The following is a 19,821-nucleotide window of genomic DNA, read 5'->3' as shown; positions in this document are numbered from 1 at the left end:
TCAGTGATTGCTTTCTAATATGTGCCTTGACTGGGGGGCTACAGCAGACCGAGTGACCCCTCACTCAAGCCAGTGACCTTGGGCTTTAAGCTAGTGCCCTTTGGGCTCCAGCCAGCGATCATAGGGTCATGTATCTGATTCTATGCTCAAGCCAGTGACTCCACACTCAAGCTGGTGAACCCTTGCTCAAGACAGAGACCTCAGTGTTTCGAACCTGGGTCCTCTCTGTCCCACTCCGACGCTCTATCTACTGCGCCACCGCCTGGGCAGATGGTCAGGTTTTATTTGAATTTTTACCCTCAGTGTCTAGCCCTAGGCTTTCAGTAATGTTTGTGGGCCTGAATCTGGTGGAGAAGGCAATTGTGGGTTATTTGAAGTGTTTCCCAAGTTTAAGCCCTCAGACCAAATCTGCATAAATATAAGTTGTACAAGCTCCAGGGTTCTAGTTCATTGGAGATTTAAAGTTTTAAATGAAAGGTTTTGTGCCTTGGGAAATGAACCTGGAAATGACAAGCTGAAAAGGCAGGTGGGTTCATCACTGATAGTCAATTTGTAACTGTAGACAAGCCTTTGGGAGAACTCATGCTTAGTAAAGAAGAGATACGAACTTTCAAACTTCAGTGAGTCACAGTTTATGGAGCAAGGATCTTACCTGGGCAGGTTTGTAAATGAAGGTTTCCATTCTCTTTGCCGCCCGAAGAGCACATGAATACTCAGGAGAAGAGAACTTTTGGGGACTGTATTATGACTTAAAAACTTCCATGTCTTTTCAGCCTGTTCTTTTTCCCATCACACCCATCCCTCACCCCAGAAAAAGGGGAGAGAGACCTACTACTAGGCAACCAAATTTATTTTGCTTTCTTATAACCTCCTCTCTTTCTGTTTCCCAATTTTGTTTGCCTCTCAAGTAGTTTTAGCAGTACTTCATTGCATTTTTAAATTGTCTTAACCTATCTTAATACAAACTTTCCATGGCTGTGCAACAGAGTGCCATGATCTTACCTTTCCCCTAGCCTCGTGGCAAACTGGGCACTGAGGTTTCTGAGATGGTTACTGCAGGGACCAAGCATCAAAGAATGTACAAAACATGAAAAAACAAGAGTGTTTACTTAAAATGCTTTGTATCGCCATGCTCCTGTGCCGTGCGATCTAGCAGTTGCTATGGTAACTAGGAATTTTTCATTCCATTACTTGCATAAGTCCTGAGGCTGCCCTTTTCATTAATGCTTTGCCCTCTATGAAGTTGCACACATTCACGTGTGTACACACAGACCCACAGCATGTTTGCATGCACACACACAGACACACACAGGTGAACGTGCACTTACAAATACACAAGAGAGATTGAGAGTTATAGTTCCTTGACTTGAAGGCTTTGCAGTTTCTAAGCATTTTATTTTTTCCTATCTTTACATTTTATTTTAAATTTTTTCTAGCTTTATTGAGGTATGATTGACAAATAAAATTATATATATTGAAGGTGCATAATGTGATGTTTTGATATACCTATGCATTATAAAATGATTGCTACAGTCAAACTAATTAACAGCCGTCCCTCACACACCATTAGAGAGAGAGAGATGGTTAAGAGCTACTGTCCTAGCAAATTTCAAATACTGTATTTACTTCATGTTACCTAAGATTTTTTTTTTAAAAATCTGGAATGTCACTTCCTAGGTCATATAGAAATGACAGTGTAAGTTTACAAAGAATTACCTTTTAGTTTCTAAGAATTCTCAAATCATTATCTTAAATTTGAAGAATGCTTCTTTTAGATCCATTCAGAGTTAAGAGCTAACTTTTTCCAAGTAACTTTAGTTTATAAATTAAGCCTTTACTTAAGCAGGGGCATTTCCTAACACAGCTAAGTTTCCAGTAAGAGGCATTTAGGAGGAGAACCATCCGGGCCATCTATCAGGTGCTGCTCTAAGAATCCATATCATCCTCTTGGTATTCAGATTTTAAAGGTTCTGCAAACTTGCTACCATGAATTATTCAAGTGCCAGGTGACAAGCATATCTGCTACTAGAATATAGAGGCTTTGAGTCATAAGGTAGCAGAGGTGTTTTTTCCCTCTTTGGGCTGCTTGGGAAGGTGTCAATACTGATATTTCCCTTCAGAATAACTTTGTTTGTCACACATACACATGCGTACTAATACATAATGATTTGAGAATTCTTAGAAACTAAAAGGTAATTCTTTGTAAACTTACATTGTCGTTTCTATACGACCTAGGAAGTGACATTCCAGATTTTTTTTTAAAAAGTCTTAGGTAACATGAATTGTATACCTAAGGCCACCAGTATACACCTATCATGAAAGGTGGAAGTAAGTGCTCTTCCCAGCACTGAGTCATCTCATTTTTTGCAAATCCCAGTGTGACAGAACGTGTTGCAAACACGTCTCACAGACAGTCTGCACGGGTGCCAAGGACTGAGGAACTCACATGCTCGAAGTATCGACCAGGTGTTCTCCCCGTTTTTAGTCCACATCGTAGGAATTGCTGAAAGATCTAACTTAGCATCCGAAGGCACCCTCCTCTCTGAGCTGGCCCCGCTGGCCCCTATCGGATACTGTATGCCTGAGGCCGTGCCCTCGGTGCCCTTCCCCCTGGCTCCTCAGTTCCCAGAAGGAAGTCCTGGTGATCTCCCAGCGCTGCCCGGCCTATGTTTCCTCAGGCCGGCAACCTGGGTGAGTGCGTGTAACTGACAAGTCCCAGCAGAATGAAATAACCACAGTACCTGAAACAAAGGGGTGGCAGGGGGCAGTAAAGTTCAGTGGCTTCACCCCCGTGACCGCGGCTGACACTAGGCCTTGTTAGTTGTCGCTGCTGGTGTTTTATCCCGTTTATACTTCAGGCCTCCTGATGCTACAGGATGCTGACTGCTCCCTTGCAGATAATCGGGAGCCCCGCCCAAAGACCAGGGGTTCATAAAGCATGCGCTAATTCTTGACTTTTTATTTTTAAATAAACTTAAGTGTCAGAGATAACTGAACTTCATTTTCTCCCGGTTTTGAGATTTCAGCCTCTAGAAGAGAGTGTGACGTCACACAAAAGGGTAGTGTCAGACGGAAACAGCCCTGCACACCCATGAAAATGCCCGCTTCTTTCAGTCCCCGCTCTCCTCTAGCTGAGGGGCTTCAGCCTTCCTTCCTCTGGGTTCAGTGAGCTTTGTAATTAACTCCTGTGATGGCTTCTGGGCTCTCAATGGTGCATACAGCTGCACAGGGAGCCGTTTTCAATGCAGCCGAAAAAGCTTGATGACATTATTTGTGTGTTTCTTTAAATGTGGGTGATATTTAAACACGCATGCGCATAAACAAAATTTTAGCAAGGCCCGGATGCAAATCCAATTTTGTAACATTCTGGTGTTAATATACAGTTGCAATAGAGTTTGTATGTTTCTCTGTATCCATTTTATTCTCTTCGTTCAGCATTTGCAACTGAGTCACAAGGAGGTATAACCCATTTCACAGGCAAGAACACTGATGTTCAGAGAGCGTGAACAACTCTGTTAAGATCACCCAGCCAGTAAGCGGCAAACCTAGAATTTGAACCCAGGCCGGCCTGTCTTCACTTTGGTGTTGCTTTCAGTTTAATTTGATTCCGGTCATAAGTTCTTTCTGAAGGGCTGCCATCATCGGAGTTTAACTTTTGTACGAAGAACTGGCTATTACCCGTGAAACAGAAACGGACCACACCCTTTATGTGGGGTCTGGTGGAAGGGAGCTTGATGAGGTAAGGTGTGTGGATTTTGATAAACTATTTTATCTAGCCATTGGTGACTGACGGGTAGTTAGGGTGAGACTGTGCTAGGCCTCTTGCTTACCCAGTTGATTTTTAGTGTCTAAAACTATTCGGAGGGGTGTAGTAGCCTCCTAGTTCAGATGGCACTTTGGGATTTCAGGAGTAGGTTCCCCCTACAACTGTTACATGATTACATGACTGTGAGGCTTTCACTTTAGACAAGGCGAACCCCGGTCCCCTCGGCATGGTTGGAGGCCTCTGAGCGGGGGACCCAGCCTCTCTCTGAGGACAGGGCTCTCCCTGGATGAGAAGTGCCTCAAAAGACCCCAGAGTCAGAATCAAGCGCCCTTTCTGCTGCAAGTGGTCTGTGCCTATTGATCACTCTGCCTACACCTGACTTTGGACCTTTGGTTCCTAGCCGCAGGTGGTCTAGATCTTGACCTCTGCTCTGTAGACTTCTAGCTTGAATTCCTCCTTTCTGCCCCAGCCTGCTCTCTGGACCGTGTCCCCCTGTGGGTAAACATCTGCCCACTTGCCCTTACCAATCTCTCTGTCCTTGATCTTGTCCATTCTGATGTATCGTATCTCCCTGCTCATCCATCGTTCACCAGACCGTTCATTCATTCTACGGACACTTTGTTCTGGATGGTGGGGTAGTACAGAGAACAAAACAGATGAAACCTGTTTTCATGCAGCTAATATCAGAGAAGAACTCCTCCTGCCGTTTCTCCACCCTCTTCTCTCCTCCACCCCTATCACCAAATCGGATCATCAACCAAGAACTTTTTATACTGAAACTGGAGAACATCCTGGGAAAATTTTAGTAAAATTTAAGCTTTTATAGTAATAATAAAAAGCCAACAACATCTGTGTTATTTAATAACAATTCTCAAGGGTCATGTGGGGAGTGTCAAAGATGAAGCAAATGGTAGGCTGTGACTTGCAATGAACAGATTGTAGCTATTAGACAAGAAGGAATATCAAGACACTAAAGCATGCAAAAATTAGATTAAGTCAGGTAGGGAAATGCCAACAGACCCTACTCTAAAGCTATTAGAGTGTGAGTTGTGTTTCTGGCATCAAGGTGATGGACTACATGACCATCTAAAGCAGGGGTCTCAAACTCAACTCAGCATGTGGGCCGCAGAGCAAGATCACAGCCGTTCGGCGGGCCGCACTAGGTCTACAAAAGGCAACTGTTACGCAACACTTTTCTCACTGCAGTTGAAAACAAAAAAAAATCAGTACAACAAGCACAATCGTACATGCAGTTTACTCAGTGTCACAAAACGACCAGAAACTGTAGTTCGCATCACAACTGCTGTTAACTAAGCTAATATCTAGCTAGGATGCTAGAGAAATGAAAAATACAAGTAGGCCCCTAGGCTTACTTAATTTTATCCAAAATATTTTGAACTTCGTGGATTAGTCTGCGGGCCGCACAAAATTGTTCAGCGGGCCGCATGCGGCCCGCGGGCCACGAGTTTGAGACCCCTGATCTAAAGTCACAAGTTGGCACAAGCTTCTCTGGAAACTGAAAGGTCAGGTGTGCTGGGTCGTCTCCATTGGCGCCCATCCCCTCCTTCACCTAGCCTTGCTCCGTGCTGTGGGCAGTGGGTCCTGACCCCTGTGGACTATTCCACCCATGAGCTCTTGCCTCCCACCTTCAGGTGGGCCTTGGCCGTTGGGAAATGTCGCAGGAGATCGGCGTGTAGGAGAGGCCCGGGCGTTCTCCTCACCTCTGTTCTGTTTCCTACTGCAGTTCTGGCCACGACCTCACCCCTCTGTGACTGCAGCCCCTTCTTGGGAGCTCTCATTTATGTCTCTAGATCCCAGTGGGATCCTGTACTCGACTCTTAACTCCTCTTGCTTCTCTCTGCTGGTTTATGGTTATCTCACCCTTTTTTGGTTAATTCCCTTACACCTAGCTACACTTCTGTAAATATCCCCTTTATTTTTTTATTTATTTATTTTTTACAGAGACAGAGAGAGAGTCAGAGGGATAGACAGGGACAGACAGACAGGAATGGAGACAGATGAGAAGCATCAATCATTAGTTTTTCGTTGCGCGTTGCAACTTCTTAGTTGTTCATTGATTGCTTTCTGATACGTGCCTTGACTGCGGGCCTTCAGCAGACTGAGTAACCCCTTGCTGGAGCCAGCGACCTTGGGTCCAAGCTGGTGAGCTCTTTGCTCAAACCAGATGAGCCCGCTCTCAAGCTGTCGACCTCGGGGGTCTCAAACCTGGGTCTTTCACATCCCAGTTCAATGCTCTATCCATTGCGCCACCGCCTGGTCAGGCTAAATATCCCCTTTATTAAACATGTTCCAAACCGTAACTGAGTGTGCCTCTCTCTCTCTTTTTAAATTTATTTTCCAGAATGACCCATTAAGCTAACAAAGCATGATAAAATATACTTGGGATACAGAGATACTTTGTATTTCCAGGTTTTATAGACTGTCCTCATCTCCTCCACGCTCTTCTGCAGTAGCTTTACTGGTGGAAGATGGCCACACAATCAGATTCCAAGGCTTGCCCTAATTTAAGGGTTCTTAGACAGCTTGTTTTACAGGCTGATAATTAGAGGCAGTAAGATGTTATAAATACAGTTCTTCTCTAACAGCCAGGGCTTTCTCTCCAGTCACGTTCACTGGTTTTCTGCGGGGGTTGTTCGCGCTCTGTAGTAAGTTTTATTCACTCTCACACCTACGGAAGTCAGACTTGACTGGGGTTTTATAACTTCTGTGATGATGAGTCCTATTAGTTCCATTTAGGCTTTAATTTGAGTTATTAATCTTAACGTGTGTGGGATGTTTAAAGGAGCCAGTGATCGTTATTTAAATACTCCGTTCCTCCCGGGCGCCTGGACCCAGACGTGCTCCTCGGCCAGCGCTGTGCAGTCCCGCAGACCTGCGTCCGCTCACCTGGGCACGCACCTGCTAGCTTCATCTGTCTCTTAGTGTACTCCCCTAATCAGCTCTATCTTGCAGCTATCCTTTTGACCTTTTTTTTTTTATGTTTACTTTTTTTTTTTTTTCTATGAGATAAAAGGGATCATGAGATACATTGTCAGCAAATTCTGTGAAGGTTGTTCTAAGGTGAAAACTGTTTTTGGCCAGAAGAGATTTTTTTTTTCCCCCCAGAGAAGTGCTTTGGTTTTGGTAGTGCCCACATTTACAGTACAAGCATCAATGTGGGCACCGGTGGTTCGGTTTGCTAAGCCATGTGTGAATATCCGTCACCTAAGATGAGGAGAGGTACCTCCCTGCTAATTCACGTGCGTCTTTCCTATTCCAGAGAGCCGCCATGTTGGGCTTCCGTGGGAGAAGTAGAGTCGGGAACGCTGATCTGTAGACCCTTGGTGTCAGAAAGGTTGCCGAAGCCATCCAGCTCCCATGAACTGGAGAACTGTCTCACCTATTTGTGATACTGTGGACAGGCTCTGCTCCAGACAAGAGAGGCCCGGCCCCCCTCTGTTGTCATTACTCTTTAAATTAAGCCACACTCTTCCTCCTTTATCTAGCCACTCATCAATGGAAGGTCACCTTTCTAGAGCATCATGGGTAGTCCTATGGCTCCCTTTCCCACAAGGCAGGGAGCTCAGAGAGTGGAAATGACCTACTGTGGTTTCATTCTCCTGGTCTTTTTTTCCTTCTTAGCTGTTCCAGCTACCTGAACTGTACCTCATAGGACATGTTTCCCAGACCCCTTGTAGCTCCTGGTGCAGGGTCCTGTGTCCCTTCTGTTCACAGACTCATCATCATAGCCAGTTTGGGGGGTTATTTATATCGCATAAAACTATTTTCAAGTGTACAGCTGAGTGTCTGCCCAGTGCTTGAGCCCAGCAGCCCAGGGCAGCGTGTGCACTGGGAGCCCCACCAGCCTCAGCCAGCGGGTCTCTGCGTCCGGACTCCGCGGGTCCCTGCCGTTCTCACTCTGTTCCCACCGCACTGTTTCCCCGTGCTGGGTCCTCTGCCCCGGCTGAGCTGGTTTAGCTGTGCTCCTGGCACCTTTCTCAGCCCTGGTCAACCCTCTTCTTCTCTTGGAATTCATTCCCTGGATAGCTTTTCTAAACCACACTGGCCATCCAGAACTAAACAATGGCTATCCTTGTAATGTTGAGGCTCACTGTGACTTGGCCGCATCGGTTGTCTGACTCACCAAACACATTGGCCTGCTTTGGATTTCAGCACCAGCGTAAACCAAGTCATCTTGATAGTTATAGTATCTAATGTGTATCACTGACCGTCATTAAGGGACGTCTGTGGTTCTGATTAAGAGCTTTGTTGTGGAGCTTGCTTGCATGGGGTCAGTCTCACCTTTACCATGCCTTCACCCTATGATCTTTCTTGGCCAATTGCTTTGGCAAAATGGAGGTTTTAATAGTACTTATGTCAGAGGATTGTTGTAATGATTAGATAAGATGATGGATGTTTAACTCTTAGCCTAATATATGGTAAAACCTCAATAAGTGTTTGTTGTTGTTACAGATTTATCCATCTGGTCATAGCTTGCTCGCTCCTAGCTTGCTTGTTCCTAGTGGGTCTGTTTGTTGCATATGGCAGTGCTGTCTCCTTAGTTCTTGAGTTATGGTTACCTCTATCACTACAAGATAAAATTTTATTAGCTTTTAATGGTCCAGTAACTAATAATTGCATGACATTTTATATTTCACAAAATATTTATCATGTATTCTCTTAGATATTGGCCAAGCCCTAGGGGTGCCTCACAGTGATTTCCACACCAGCCACCCAAGATCCTGAATTAGTGTAGGTCATGTTGATCTGATACATAACCCTTTGCCTGTCTTTATCATGTTCATTTTGACAACCACATCAACTATTGTTTTGAGTTCACCCATATCAGTTTGAGTGTCACATCTAAGTTGATGATCAAGATTCAGAATGGAACGGGCCAGTGCCATGTGCCATCAGAGTCATTTGCTGACCCTTCCTGAGGAAAAACACCTCTCAGCAAAATGTCCCCTTTTATCTACCCCATCAGAATTTAGCATTTGAAATGTGGTCTTCAAGATTTGAGATATTATTCTCTAAACTGCCGTTCTAAAATGCACGCATGTTTATCCATTTATCTTTTTGTTCCCTTATTTATTCATTCAGTTCATGTTCTTTCAGTATCTGTGACGTGTGAAGACGTGGCTATTTGGTGGGAATTCCAAATTGAAGAAGATAGAGTACCCGCCCACAAGTGAGCGTATGCTTTGGAAGGGAGAAAAAAGAGTGTGTTAGTATGTGTTCCTCAGAATTCTGAGTCAGAAGGACTCACCTGCTGCCAAGGGGCCATGGCAAAGAGCCAACAAAACCAGACTGGAGGCAGCAATACTTGAGGTGAACTTTGCGCAATGAATAAAAGACCAAGAAGGTTATGATATGAAAGGAATCATAACAACCTATTGGCTATAAATGCTGTCTTAGTCTGTTTGGGCATCTATAACAAAGAAACACAGACTAGGTGGCTTATATACAGTGGACATTTATTTCTCATAGTTGTAGAGGCTGTTAGATCAAAGTCCTGGCAGATTCAGTATCTGATGAGAGCCGCCTTTCTGGTTCGTAGACGGTCATCATTTCATTGTGCCCTTACATGGCAGGAGATATTGGGGATCTTTCTGGGGCCTCTTTTATAAGGGCATTAATCCCATTCATGAGTGCCCCACCCTCATAACCTAATTACCTCTCAAAGATCTCAACTCCAGACACCATCGTCCTGGGGATTATATTTCAACACATGAGATTTTGGGTGGGGGACACAAGCACTCAGTCCATAGCAAATGCCTGTCTGTAAGTAAGTTACCATCTTCAGTCACCATGCTCACAAGCTTGAGGGAAAGCAGCAGTGTGACTGTACTACTTGTATAACCTTGAATGCCATGGCATGCAGCTGGGTGATTCTAACTCCATCTGAAAGGGTCTGTCTTGCTGCCTGCTTCAGCCGAGTTTGATTATGGAGCACTGGGCCACATGACAAATGTTGAGGGTCCTGGTTGGGGCCACATGGAACAGGGAAGGGGAAATTAGCAGAAAATTACACATCTTGCCCAGTTCATAGTTTTGCCCATAGCTTGACCTATTCCTGTCCACCACCCTCCCTGTTATTCAATGTGCCCTAGACTAAGGGACAGTACCATTTAGCGAATACCTTCCCGGTGTTGTGTTAATTATACGACCTCATATGTGAATTGTGTGGGAGTTTAGTTTGGTAGAATTCTGACAGATGGAATAAATAATTGCAGCACTGAAGTTCGGAACACAGCCATCTCATGCGATGAGCTTTGTAATAGAAAAGTGACTAAGTGGAGAGGGTAGAGGATGCTTCCTAGTAAGAGTGGCCTTTGAGGTATATGAGATAGAATTCTTCGTTTTAAAGACAGTTCCCTCACTCTCTTGCTTGTTCATTAATTTGCACATTCAATAAACATTTATCAAATGAATATCACCTGCTAGGCCTCTCTTATGTTCGAAAGAGAAATAGAGGTCACAGTCCCTGCTCTCAAGATGTCATCATTTAGTGGAGAACACAGAGGAAGCAGATAAGTAGAGGTCAGTGTCATGACAGGGTTCTTTGGGCATCTCATCTGGATAGAGGGAGTTAGTGGCAGGAAACTTGTCAAGGACGATGAGGGGATAACTATGAGTTGCATCGTGTGGAATGGTTTGTACCTTTTGGGGTTCATAGATTCAGTGAGACTTTGTAGTCTAGACTCTGCGTGGCATAATGCGCCTACACATAAAATTTTTATATACATTCAGAGGGCTCTCTGCGTCCCTAAATCCCACCCATGAACCCCTCGTTAAGCACTCTGGTAAGAGTTTATGCTCGTAGAGCTGCGGGGACACGACGCCGTGGAGAACGCCAGCAGCTGCTTCTGCGAGCACTTGGGAGAGGAATATTTTCCATTAGCTCTGATAATGGAAAATCAAACAAGTAGTTGGGCAATTGCAGCAGGCCCGAGAAATCCCTTAATGATCACTTTTTCTTGTCAGTGTTGGCGGTAAGTGGAAATATAAATACAGTCAGCAACACGGCTCAGGACAGTGCAAGTTAAGGCCTGCTAAACCGGGAACGTCAAACTTTTTGCCTTTTTAAAAAAAAATCGGTATTTTTACTACCCTCTCGGTATTTTTGTCTTAAAATAAGCATGTCTTTTATGTGAGAAAATGAAAGAAAAAGATTTGATGTTGAGGTATAAGAGCTGATTGTGATCATGGACGTTAGTCTAAAGGCAGTCAAAGGTTCTGGGTTCTAGTCTTCCTTCAGAATTCACAGGCAGAATAGCAGTGGAGGCACAAAGAGAAAATAAACCAGTTACTCGCCCAAATGGAACAAAGATGAGGAGCAGGGGACTCGGAAGCCCTCCTCGGCTTTCGTACCCCTCCCGGATGGGCTCTGCTCAGAGGACCTGTGACGTGATTCTTTCCCTCTTGTCAGCCCCCACCTCCCGTCCTGCAGCCAAGGACACCTCTTTATTGTTGGAGTTTCTTGTTCTTCACCATCCCTTTAAGAGAGTAGGGAAAAGAACTGGTTTTCACAGATTTGGGGACTAAAGTATGTTTTGGGGAAAGGGGAGATTTCTCACTGAGCGTATTCCAGCCGGGGCTGAGCACCATGGGCACAGTGCCTTCTGGGAATACACCCCGCACCCCTCCTCGCCGTCCATAGCGCTGACGCACCCACGACAGTGCCTTCACTTCTGACGTCCGTGCCGCTCGCTCAGACCCCGTTCCGCTTCCCTGCGTAGCCTTATTCTCTTGCCTCTTGCCTCACCCGGACAAGGGAATGATTTTTTATTCCTGACTCCATTATCGCCCATTTCTACACCCCTCCCCCACAAGGGCAGGGCAGCCTCTGGCGCCTCTTGTCCACGTCCTTCCCTTTCTCGGCTCACTCCTTTCCCAGACCAGACAGACAGCACGTGGTGAGGAGCTGTTCTCGTGGCGTGTGACGGCTGCCCAGGACCCCACCCCTGGAGCCTCCTATTGTTCCCTTCGCCAGGCCCTTCTCCTGGGTGGGCCCCACGGTTCACTGTTTCCCTCTAAGGTTTCTGAGCACTTCAGCAGGGAGGCGTAAAACCATCAGCATATGTTTTCTACCCTCCGCAGTCCGCAAAGCGCTGGCGGTCCTTTTTCTCATGACTTGTTTACCCCCGGTTGTGCCCCCTGAGCCCCTTTTCCCGGTATTCTCCTTAGGCCACCAGTTTCACCACGACGCTCCGAAGGATGGTCTCAGTTCCCACGGTCCTGAGAAGACGGAAGCCGTCTCCTAGGATCTCCCTCAGCCTCCTCCCTCTCCACGTCCATTTTTTCTGCTGGGCTCTCTTTCTTGTGATCCCCTCTGACAGGATGACATCTCTGTCCGTTTTAGAGCCCCACCCCTGCGCTAGTGTTTCTGCCCCTGTCGTGTCTTCCCAGCACGCTGCTCACCTGCCGCCTTCCCCAGCCACACAGGGCTCTCCAGGCTGGTGTCCTTTCCTGGTGGCATTTCTGGGCGCAGCAGGCTCCCCGCCACTGCCTCCCCGCCCTCTCACACCGGAGCCCCAGTCCTCCCACTGCTGGACCTAAAGCGGTCTTCTCAGCACTTTGTCTGAGACCTGTGGTCTTTGTGAACTGGACAGCGTCCCGAAAGCTTTTCCCTCAAGTCTCCTGAGAACGTGCCCTCCAGGTCCTCCTGACTCACCGCCATTTCACGTGTTCATAATCTCCGCACATAGGTGTGCCCCGCGACTCTGCTCCCCTGCCTCTTCCCCCAACTTTCTGTGCTCTTTCTTCCTTTATCCTCACCTTCATCATTCCCTTTCTCTCCTGTTCCCTCTTAGCAGCCTCATTTATGAGTGTGGCTCTGTCCCTGACCTTTGTCCCGGGGCCTCCCCCTTTTCTTCTGCCAGCTCAGCATCAGGAGCACGGTGTCCTCTCAGCACTAGACCACCAACGGTCTGAAACGAGGGGCAGCTCTCTCACCAGAGCCAGTTTCTCTGTACGTTTCTGCCCTGCTTAGCGGCATCCCATCCTCTGTCACCTGCAGTCACGAGTTATGGCTTTGCATTGTCTCCTGCATTTGGCTTCATCTTAGGGTGCTCACCACGTTAGACTTCTGTTGTTATGGAGCCTATTAACTTGTCATTTAAGGACAGGGTACTTGTCTTACTCACCTCTGCTTGCCACTTGGTGACCAGCACAGTACCTTACTTACCAAAGGAGATCCTCACTGCCTATAGAATACATGACTGTAAATTAAATGTTTTAATGCTTTATTTGCATTTCATTAGCTATTTGTCACTGAACATATTTTCCATCACTAGTTCTCTAAAGACTTTCCTTCTTAACCAAGAAAGCACTAAAGTTTTATACCCAGAACCCCAACCATGGCACTTCTGCATACTTTTAGGAAGAAGAGCAATTAGGTAAGGATGCCGGGGTCGGAAGGCATTCATGTAACCAGAGCCAGATATATATATAACACAGAAGGCCATTATGTTTTCATGGCAATTTTAGATAACTTCCATCTCTCTTTTATATGTTGATTTTTCTGCTTTTCTTCTTTATTTTTAAGAGGTATTCCAAATGGAAACCACCGCAATGACATTAGATGCTGTTGACGGCACATTAACATGATTCGGCGCGTCCCCTGCCCAGCCGAGTGTGGCTGCTCTGTGCACATCCCTGTAATACATATTAGTGACACAGACATGAGGGAAGCCCTTCCCATCTGAATGTGTGTGCATGGCCCGTGGAAGTTAATAATGCCGTATATCACGTGCTTGTAGAATGTAAAATGTACTTCAGAACAACAGTGGGCTCCTATAAAATGAGTATTGGTTTACAAGGAGAGAAAAACCAGGGAAAAGACTGTTGTCCTTTCAAAGTATTTGTTTCCGTGTATCTCAGTAACCCAGACCCACATTCTGCCTGTTGTGTTTATGGGTTTTGATTCTTTTTTTTTTTTTTTTGGTCAATATATGCCCCTCTCTCTAGCCACCTTATTTCATGTGGATAACAAAAGAACCCCTTTGGAGAAATGAAAGATAGCAATTACACATTGGTATTCATGTTACAGGAATCACACTACTGTCCTTGGGGAGTTTAACAATGAATATCCAATGTTAATTGCCACAGTAACTGCATGTCTGACCTTGCTGAAGTGTAACACGTCAGTGTTACATAGTAAAATTATTTGCCACTAAAAGTTTTAAAAAGAATCATCATAAAAATCATCTTGCTGTTTAGAACAACTAGTATTTTTTTTATTTTTAAGAAGATCCTCGCAGATTCAAATGACTAGGTCACTACATTGTCTTAGGAATCAGGACCCTGGGAGTTGAAATCATAATTTTATCACTGGTTTGGTGGGCAATGATAACAGAAGGAGTGCTTTGTGCTTGTCATGAAGGGTAAATAAAATACATTGACATCCCGAACAAATCTGTGGAAGTGATTAATAATAAAGTAGAACGGACCTAGGACCTTTTTATCCTTTGGAAGAAAAACAGTCTGTATGTTTATACTTAATTATGGGTAGGATCTTCCTGCCAGTAACAGAAACATGCTAGGAATCCTAGGATATGTTTCCCTTTTTAAAGAAGATGAAGTCTACTTACTATCAACTTGCCTTGCTTTAATCTTCTTGCTCAAATCCTTAGATATACAGAAGTTAGAGTTTCTTACATGCATTTTAAAGTTCTTTCCCCCCGCCCCCTGCGCTGACACTGACTGGGTGTCACACACACATCAGGAGAATTTCAGACGGCACCCTCTGAGAGAGTTCATCACTCAGGGGCGTGCGGCACAGTGCTGGGTCAGCAGTGAGCCAGGCTCCGACAGCCACGTCAGCGAGCCATGCTGGCTCCGGGGTGGAAGCTGTGTGTGCAGAAATGAATGATTGTTCAGCCTACCCCCCCCCCTTTTTCAAAGGGACTGAGGCGAAGGAAGTCAGCGCACTCACCCGTGACACCCGAATTTCAGCCTAGATGAGATTCTAGCTTGAGATCCATTTTGGCTTGTATTCTGGCAAAACAAGTACATGATAAATTGGAAGGCCACCTCAAGTCTGAAGAAAAATGGACCTAATGATAGAATGGGTAGTTTGGGGTCCGCCTCCTAAAGCAAGGTGGTGGTTTGGATGGCTATGCTAGGTATCGACCACAACTGCTTAATGTGGCACATGCATTGTTTTAGTGTTTAAATGATGCTGTTAATTACTTTCCCATTTGGAAAGAGTGATTGTTTAATAAGCATTGACAAGGTAGAAGAGAATACACATGCAATTAGTATGTTGTGCTTTGTTTTTGTTTTGGGGTTATTGTTTGTTTGTTTTTTTGAAACTTTGGACTTTGGATTCCTTAATTTGAATCATTCAGGTAGCTTTAAATATGAACTCTCTGAATCCTATCCCCACTTTATTTTTTTTCCTATTTTCTTTAAAGTATTTACGCCCCTCGTGCCTTATGTGTCCGTAGACCTGGCACATGGGCCCTGTCCGCAAGGGAGGTTCTTGACCAGACTCCTGATTTATTCTGAATCTTTAAAGAAATTATGGTACTGAGCAAATGAAGAAAATGAAGCTTTTGTTAACGCATTATTTTTCTTCTTTTTAACTTGCTGTCTCGCGTTTTCCTTCTCCCATCCCCAATGACAGCAGGATGACGAAGTGACCACAGTTAAAGAGCAGGAGCGGAGTGTCCTGGTGCTGAAGAAAGTGCCGCGCTGTGGACCGGCCCCCCCGGGCGGCAGCGCCGAGGGTGATTGGAGGTGAGTTTCCGCCCCTGGCTCCTGTTCCCTCTCCCGTCCCTGCTCCGTCTCCTCTCCTCTCCTCGCCTAGTCCCAGCTCCCCGCCGCCTCCTTCCCCGCCCCCTCCCTTTTCTCTCCGCCTCTCCGGCGGCGTTCTAGCTGACTGCAGAGCTCGGAGCAGCCAGATGGACTCAGTTCCCAGTGAAAAGACCGGGATGGCCAAGATCTTTTAGCATTGAGGGGATGCCTTTGTTAGTCGCCCGGCACAATGGGCAGCTCCCGGCTGAGGGTCTTTGACCCTCATTTAGAGAGGAAGGATTCTGCAGCGCTCTCGGACCGAGAGCTGCCCTTGCCTACCTTCGATGTGCCTTATTTCAAATACATTGACGAGGAGGACGAGGATGATGAATGGAGCAGCCGCTCACAGTCTTCAACCGAGGATGACTCGGTGGACTCTCTGCTCTCTGACAGATACGTGGTCGTGTCCGGGACCCCGGAGAAGATCTTGGAGCACCTTTTGAATGACTTGCACCTGGAAGAGGTCCAGGACAAAGAAACAGGTAAGACCCGGGTGCCTCCTGTTTCCAGACTCCGCAGTGGCTGCCCTTGTCAGCATCCTTAGGGGCAAGGGTCCCACCGTTGCTGAAGCAGGGTGAGCTGATCCAGCATATGCTTCGTGACCCTCCCCCTTGGCCCCCTGCTGTTTTGTTTGAATCCAGTAAATGGACACATGTCGATCCAAGCAACTGCCTGGGAAGTAGCTGTACAAAGAAATGATCCAAAAGCAGATGTCCCTGTTTCTTTTGCAATTTTGATCAGATCTTACCTAAAGGCAGCTGGCAAGAGGCCAGCATTCAATAGCCAGTGGTCAATGGGAAGAAATATAAGGTGAGGGGGTTACCAGGAAGCATTCACCTGGCTAATGGGACGCACTGAGCTGGGGGGAGTAGCCTTCCGTGGAAATGTCAACAATTAATGCAACTGCTCAGCAACTATCAGCTTAGCAACTTCTGCCTTCTTCCAAGTGGTTTACAAACTGCCCAGAGCATGCCTTGCTGTGCAGAATATGATACGCATAGCGACTCAGAGCAGAAATTGTAATTCACTGCATCTTACTGGTCAGACTTCTTGTCCTTTCTGTTTAATCTGTGAGCAAAATACCCATGTAGCTGTTTCACCCTTGCACTTTTGGAAACACTACCATTGCATTTACAGAATGACCTACCCACACTTTCTTTTCCACAGAAGGGCGAGTACTTGCTTCTCTTAACCAGAATTTGTAATTTGTTCCAGCCTGGAGCAATTATTCCAATGAATTGGCCTCTGGCTATATAGGCTGAATTCTGTAACTTGAGTCTCTGACAAAAATGCACATTTTGCTGCCAAGAGCGCACCTGTGATGCCCACAGTTTACAGTTTAGTGATGGCATCTGGAAGAGGCATTTTTTGGTTGTATTAATACAAAGTAACTCCTTAGGTTTTCCTCATGCAAGAAGGATTGTGAAATGACCAAATGACTTGGGAACAGGAATTTTCTCAGGTCCCTGAAGGTTTGTTTGAACCTAATTGATGTATGGCTCCATATTGCATTAGGAAGGGTGTTAAGAGAATCAAAGATGTGTGAAATATGTAAGTGGGTAAAGGAAAAAAGCAAAATGACCCCATCAGGCACCCTACGGTAATGTTGTGTCTGATCTCAAAATAGAAATACTTTATTTTGCATATGTATGTTTGGAGGGAAAATCAATAGTTGTCATTTGAGCACAAACAAGCTAAAAGAAAAAATGTATTCTTGTGGCATTTGCTGGGTTGTTTTTATATGTCCATCGATTAATGTTTTGTGCATTTGAGCACCAGTCCCTTGCTCTGCTTCATCAGAGATAATCATCACGAACTGGCCATAATGTTCCATGTACTGATTACCAGACTGCTTTGCACAGGTGGTCTGGATTAGAATACTGGCAAATTACCTGCCATAAGAGGTCATCCTTAAATGTGGGTAGAAGTTGGGGGGGGGGTGTTGAATGCTTTTTCCTTCATTGTACCACAGTTTATTCTTTAGTTCAAGACTTTGTGTCTAGCTTGTAGTGATGAGTAGAAATTGTTCAAGCTTGATTTCTTTTTTCTTTCTTTCTCATTGTCTTTAGTTTCTTGTGAAAGATGACCTAGGTGCCCACTAAGTTCCCACTGTTTAGCACAGGCAATGAGAAATCACCCTGATGTCTGTTACTAATGCCAAGAGTTGCCTCCGGTTGGGAAATGGTGTTGTGCCTGGTGTCTAGTGACTGTTATTCCACTTTGTTATGAGTTATACCAATATTGAGGTCGAATACGTCACTTCAGCCACATGCTCAGCACAGCCAAGAGGACTCGGGCGCAGTGGTTCAACCTGAGCAGGACAGGAAGCTGCCCCTTGGGGTCAGCCTCTCCTCATTACGCCTCACTTTTGTAGAGTTTGTGAAGGACACACTTCAGATTGTTACACAGATACCTGAAGGGAAACAACGGTCACATTTCCTCCAATCAAAGCAGAACTTGATGACAATAAAAAGGTCAACTCTAGTTGGATGTGTGTAAATTAGGGACGCCTAAGTGGAAATCATGCAGTTCTTCCAAACTTCACATACAATACTTCGGAGAAACTCAACAGGAAAGCCACCATGTGGTTTTTGTTGATAAAATTTAAAAAAATATGTATCATAGATTGAAGAGAACATCCATTTTATGTACAAATTGAAGAAAAGTGGTTATGAGTTTGTTGTAGTGTGACTACTAAATGAATCATGTATTTAAAGTGATTGAGGCGCCTCGTCACTGGCGAAGGGGAAGTTAGTTCTTCGTCTTGGGCAGGCCGGCATTCCTCATTATAAAAGGCCACGTGTGCAAGAGCCTCATAAAGTCGCATAAACATATGGAAGACAGATGGAGGAAAATGAGAAGGGGCTGCAATAAAAGTATACAGCAACATTTTTATGTTTTTGAGCACCCCTTTCAGGGAGACGGAGCCATATGGGACCGGGAGGAGCCATCTGGTGGCCGTCCACATGGCCCCGATGGCAGTGAGGAGGAAGAGGGTACATGGAAGGAAATAGATGTCCTGGTGGCTGGCACGGACCTGTTCTGGGTTTGTCGTTCCTCTGCCCACTAGAGGGTGGGGAAGATAAAGCAAGCAAGAGATGAAAGTGATTCCCCATCTCTTCTCCACAGAAGTCACTTAGCTGTGAAAATGCAGGTGCAAGGCCAAGTAGAAGAAACCTTCTCTATCACAAAGAACAGGTTGACGTGATGACTAGTTGATGTAACACGCAAGGGGGGAAAGGTCTACTTAAGTAAATGGAATAGAAAGGAGAACGTCAGGGTTATTGAGGTAACATGTTTCTGTTGCTACATGAATTCACATGGTATGCCATCGCCAAGTCAAACTGAGTTGTAAAAGCAAAAGTAGGCCCTGGCCGGTTGGCTCAGTGGTCAAGCGTTGGCCTGGCGTGCAGGAGTCCTGGGTTCGATTCCCGGCCAGGGCAACACAGGAGAAGCGCCCATCTGCTTCTACACCCCTCCCCCTCTCCTTCCTCTCTGTCTCTCTCTTCCTCTCCCGCAGCCAAGGCTCCATTGGAGCAAAGTTACCCCAGGGAATGAGGATGGCTCTGTGGCCTCTGCCTCAGGCACTAGAATGGCTCTGGTTGCAACAGAGCGAAGCCCCAGATGGGCAGAGCATCGCCCCCTGGTGGGCATGCCGCGTGGATCCCGGTTGGGCGCATGCGGGAGTCTGTCTGTCTGACTGCCTCCCTGTTTCCAACTTCAGAAAAATACACACACACACACACACATACACACACACACAAAAGCAAAAGTAGTATCAGAGATGCTTAAAGGCAATCTACAATACTAATGATTTACCTAAATGCTTAGATCCACAAAACACTTATACACCATGCTGACTTTCACAGTCCCCTTTGTGCATACCTTTCCTCCTTGGTAGTACCAGGCACAAGGAATCTTCCAGCAAATGCCTGTGGAATGAGTGAATGAATGAGTGAATCTTCATTGTGTAAAATGGAACAAGTATTTGAGTCTGATCATTAGATATCCATTTGTGATCGTGGAAAATGATTGAAGCCATTTTCAAAGATTTCCTTTTCTTTCAAGATTCAGGTTCTAACTTGAAACCTTTGGAATGTTAGAGAAAGATCAAGCAGCTGTATCTTTCATCTTCCCAGAAATAGGACAGGCATCGCTGGGCATTCCCAGCCCAGGAGAATTACAGGGAAGGCAAGAAGAAAGAAAAACAAGAAGTTCCAGGTAGAGGGGCTGGAGGAGCAAGCCTACAGCCC

General features: G+C 45.6%; 1 protein-coding gene across 3 annotated transcripts in view; it reads left to right on the top strand.

Annotated features, from left to right (window-relative positions):
- RAPGEF5 (Rap guanine nucleotide exchange factor 5) overlaps positions 1 to 19,821 on the top strand; it is a 225,046-nt gene that overhangs the window by 138,989 nt on the left and 66,236 nt on the right. For 2 of the 3 annotated variants that reach the window (XM_066239511.1, XM_066239514.1), the window contains exons 10-11: positions 15,399 to 15,511; positions 15,962 to 16,050. In XM_066239511.1, the coding sequence (XP_066095608.1) occupies positions 15,399 to 15,511; positions 15,962 to 16,050 (202 nt within the window). The remainder of the gene's footprint in view (positions 1 to 15,398; positions 15,512 to 15,961; positions 16,051 to 19,821) is intronic. The other variant, XM_066239513.1, reaches the window with a different exon arrangement.

The sequence above is a fragment of the Saccopteryx bilineata genome, chromosome 7, assembly GCF_036850765.1.
Source record: "Saccopteryx bilineata isolate mSacBil1 chromosome 7, mSacBil1_pri_phased_curated, whole genome shotgun sequence".
Taxonomy (NCBI): Eukaryota; Metazoa; Chordata; class Mammalia; order Chiroptera; family Emballonuridae; genus Saccopteryx; species Saccopteryx bilineata.
Note: the sequence above shows the minus strand (reverse complement) of the source record. Positions and strands in the feature narration are given on the sequence as shown.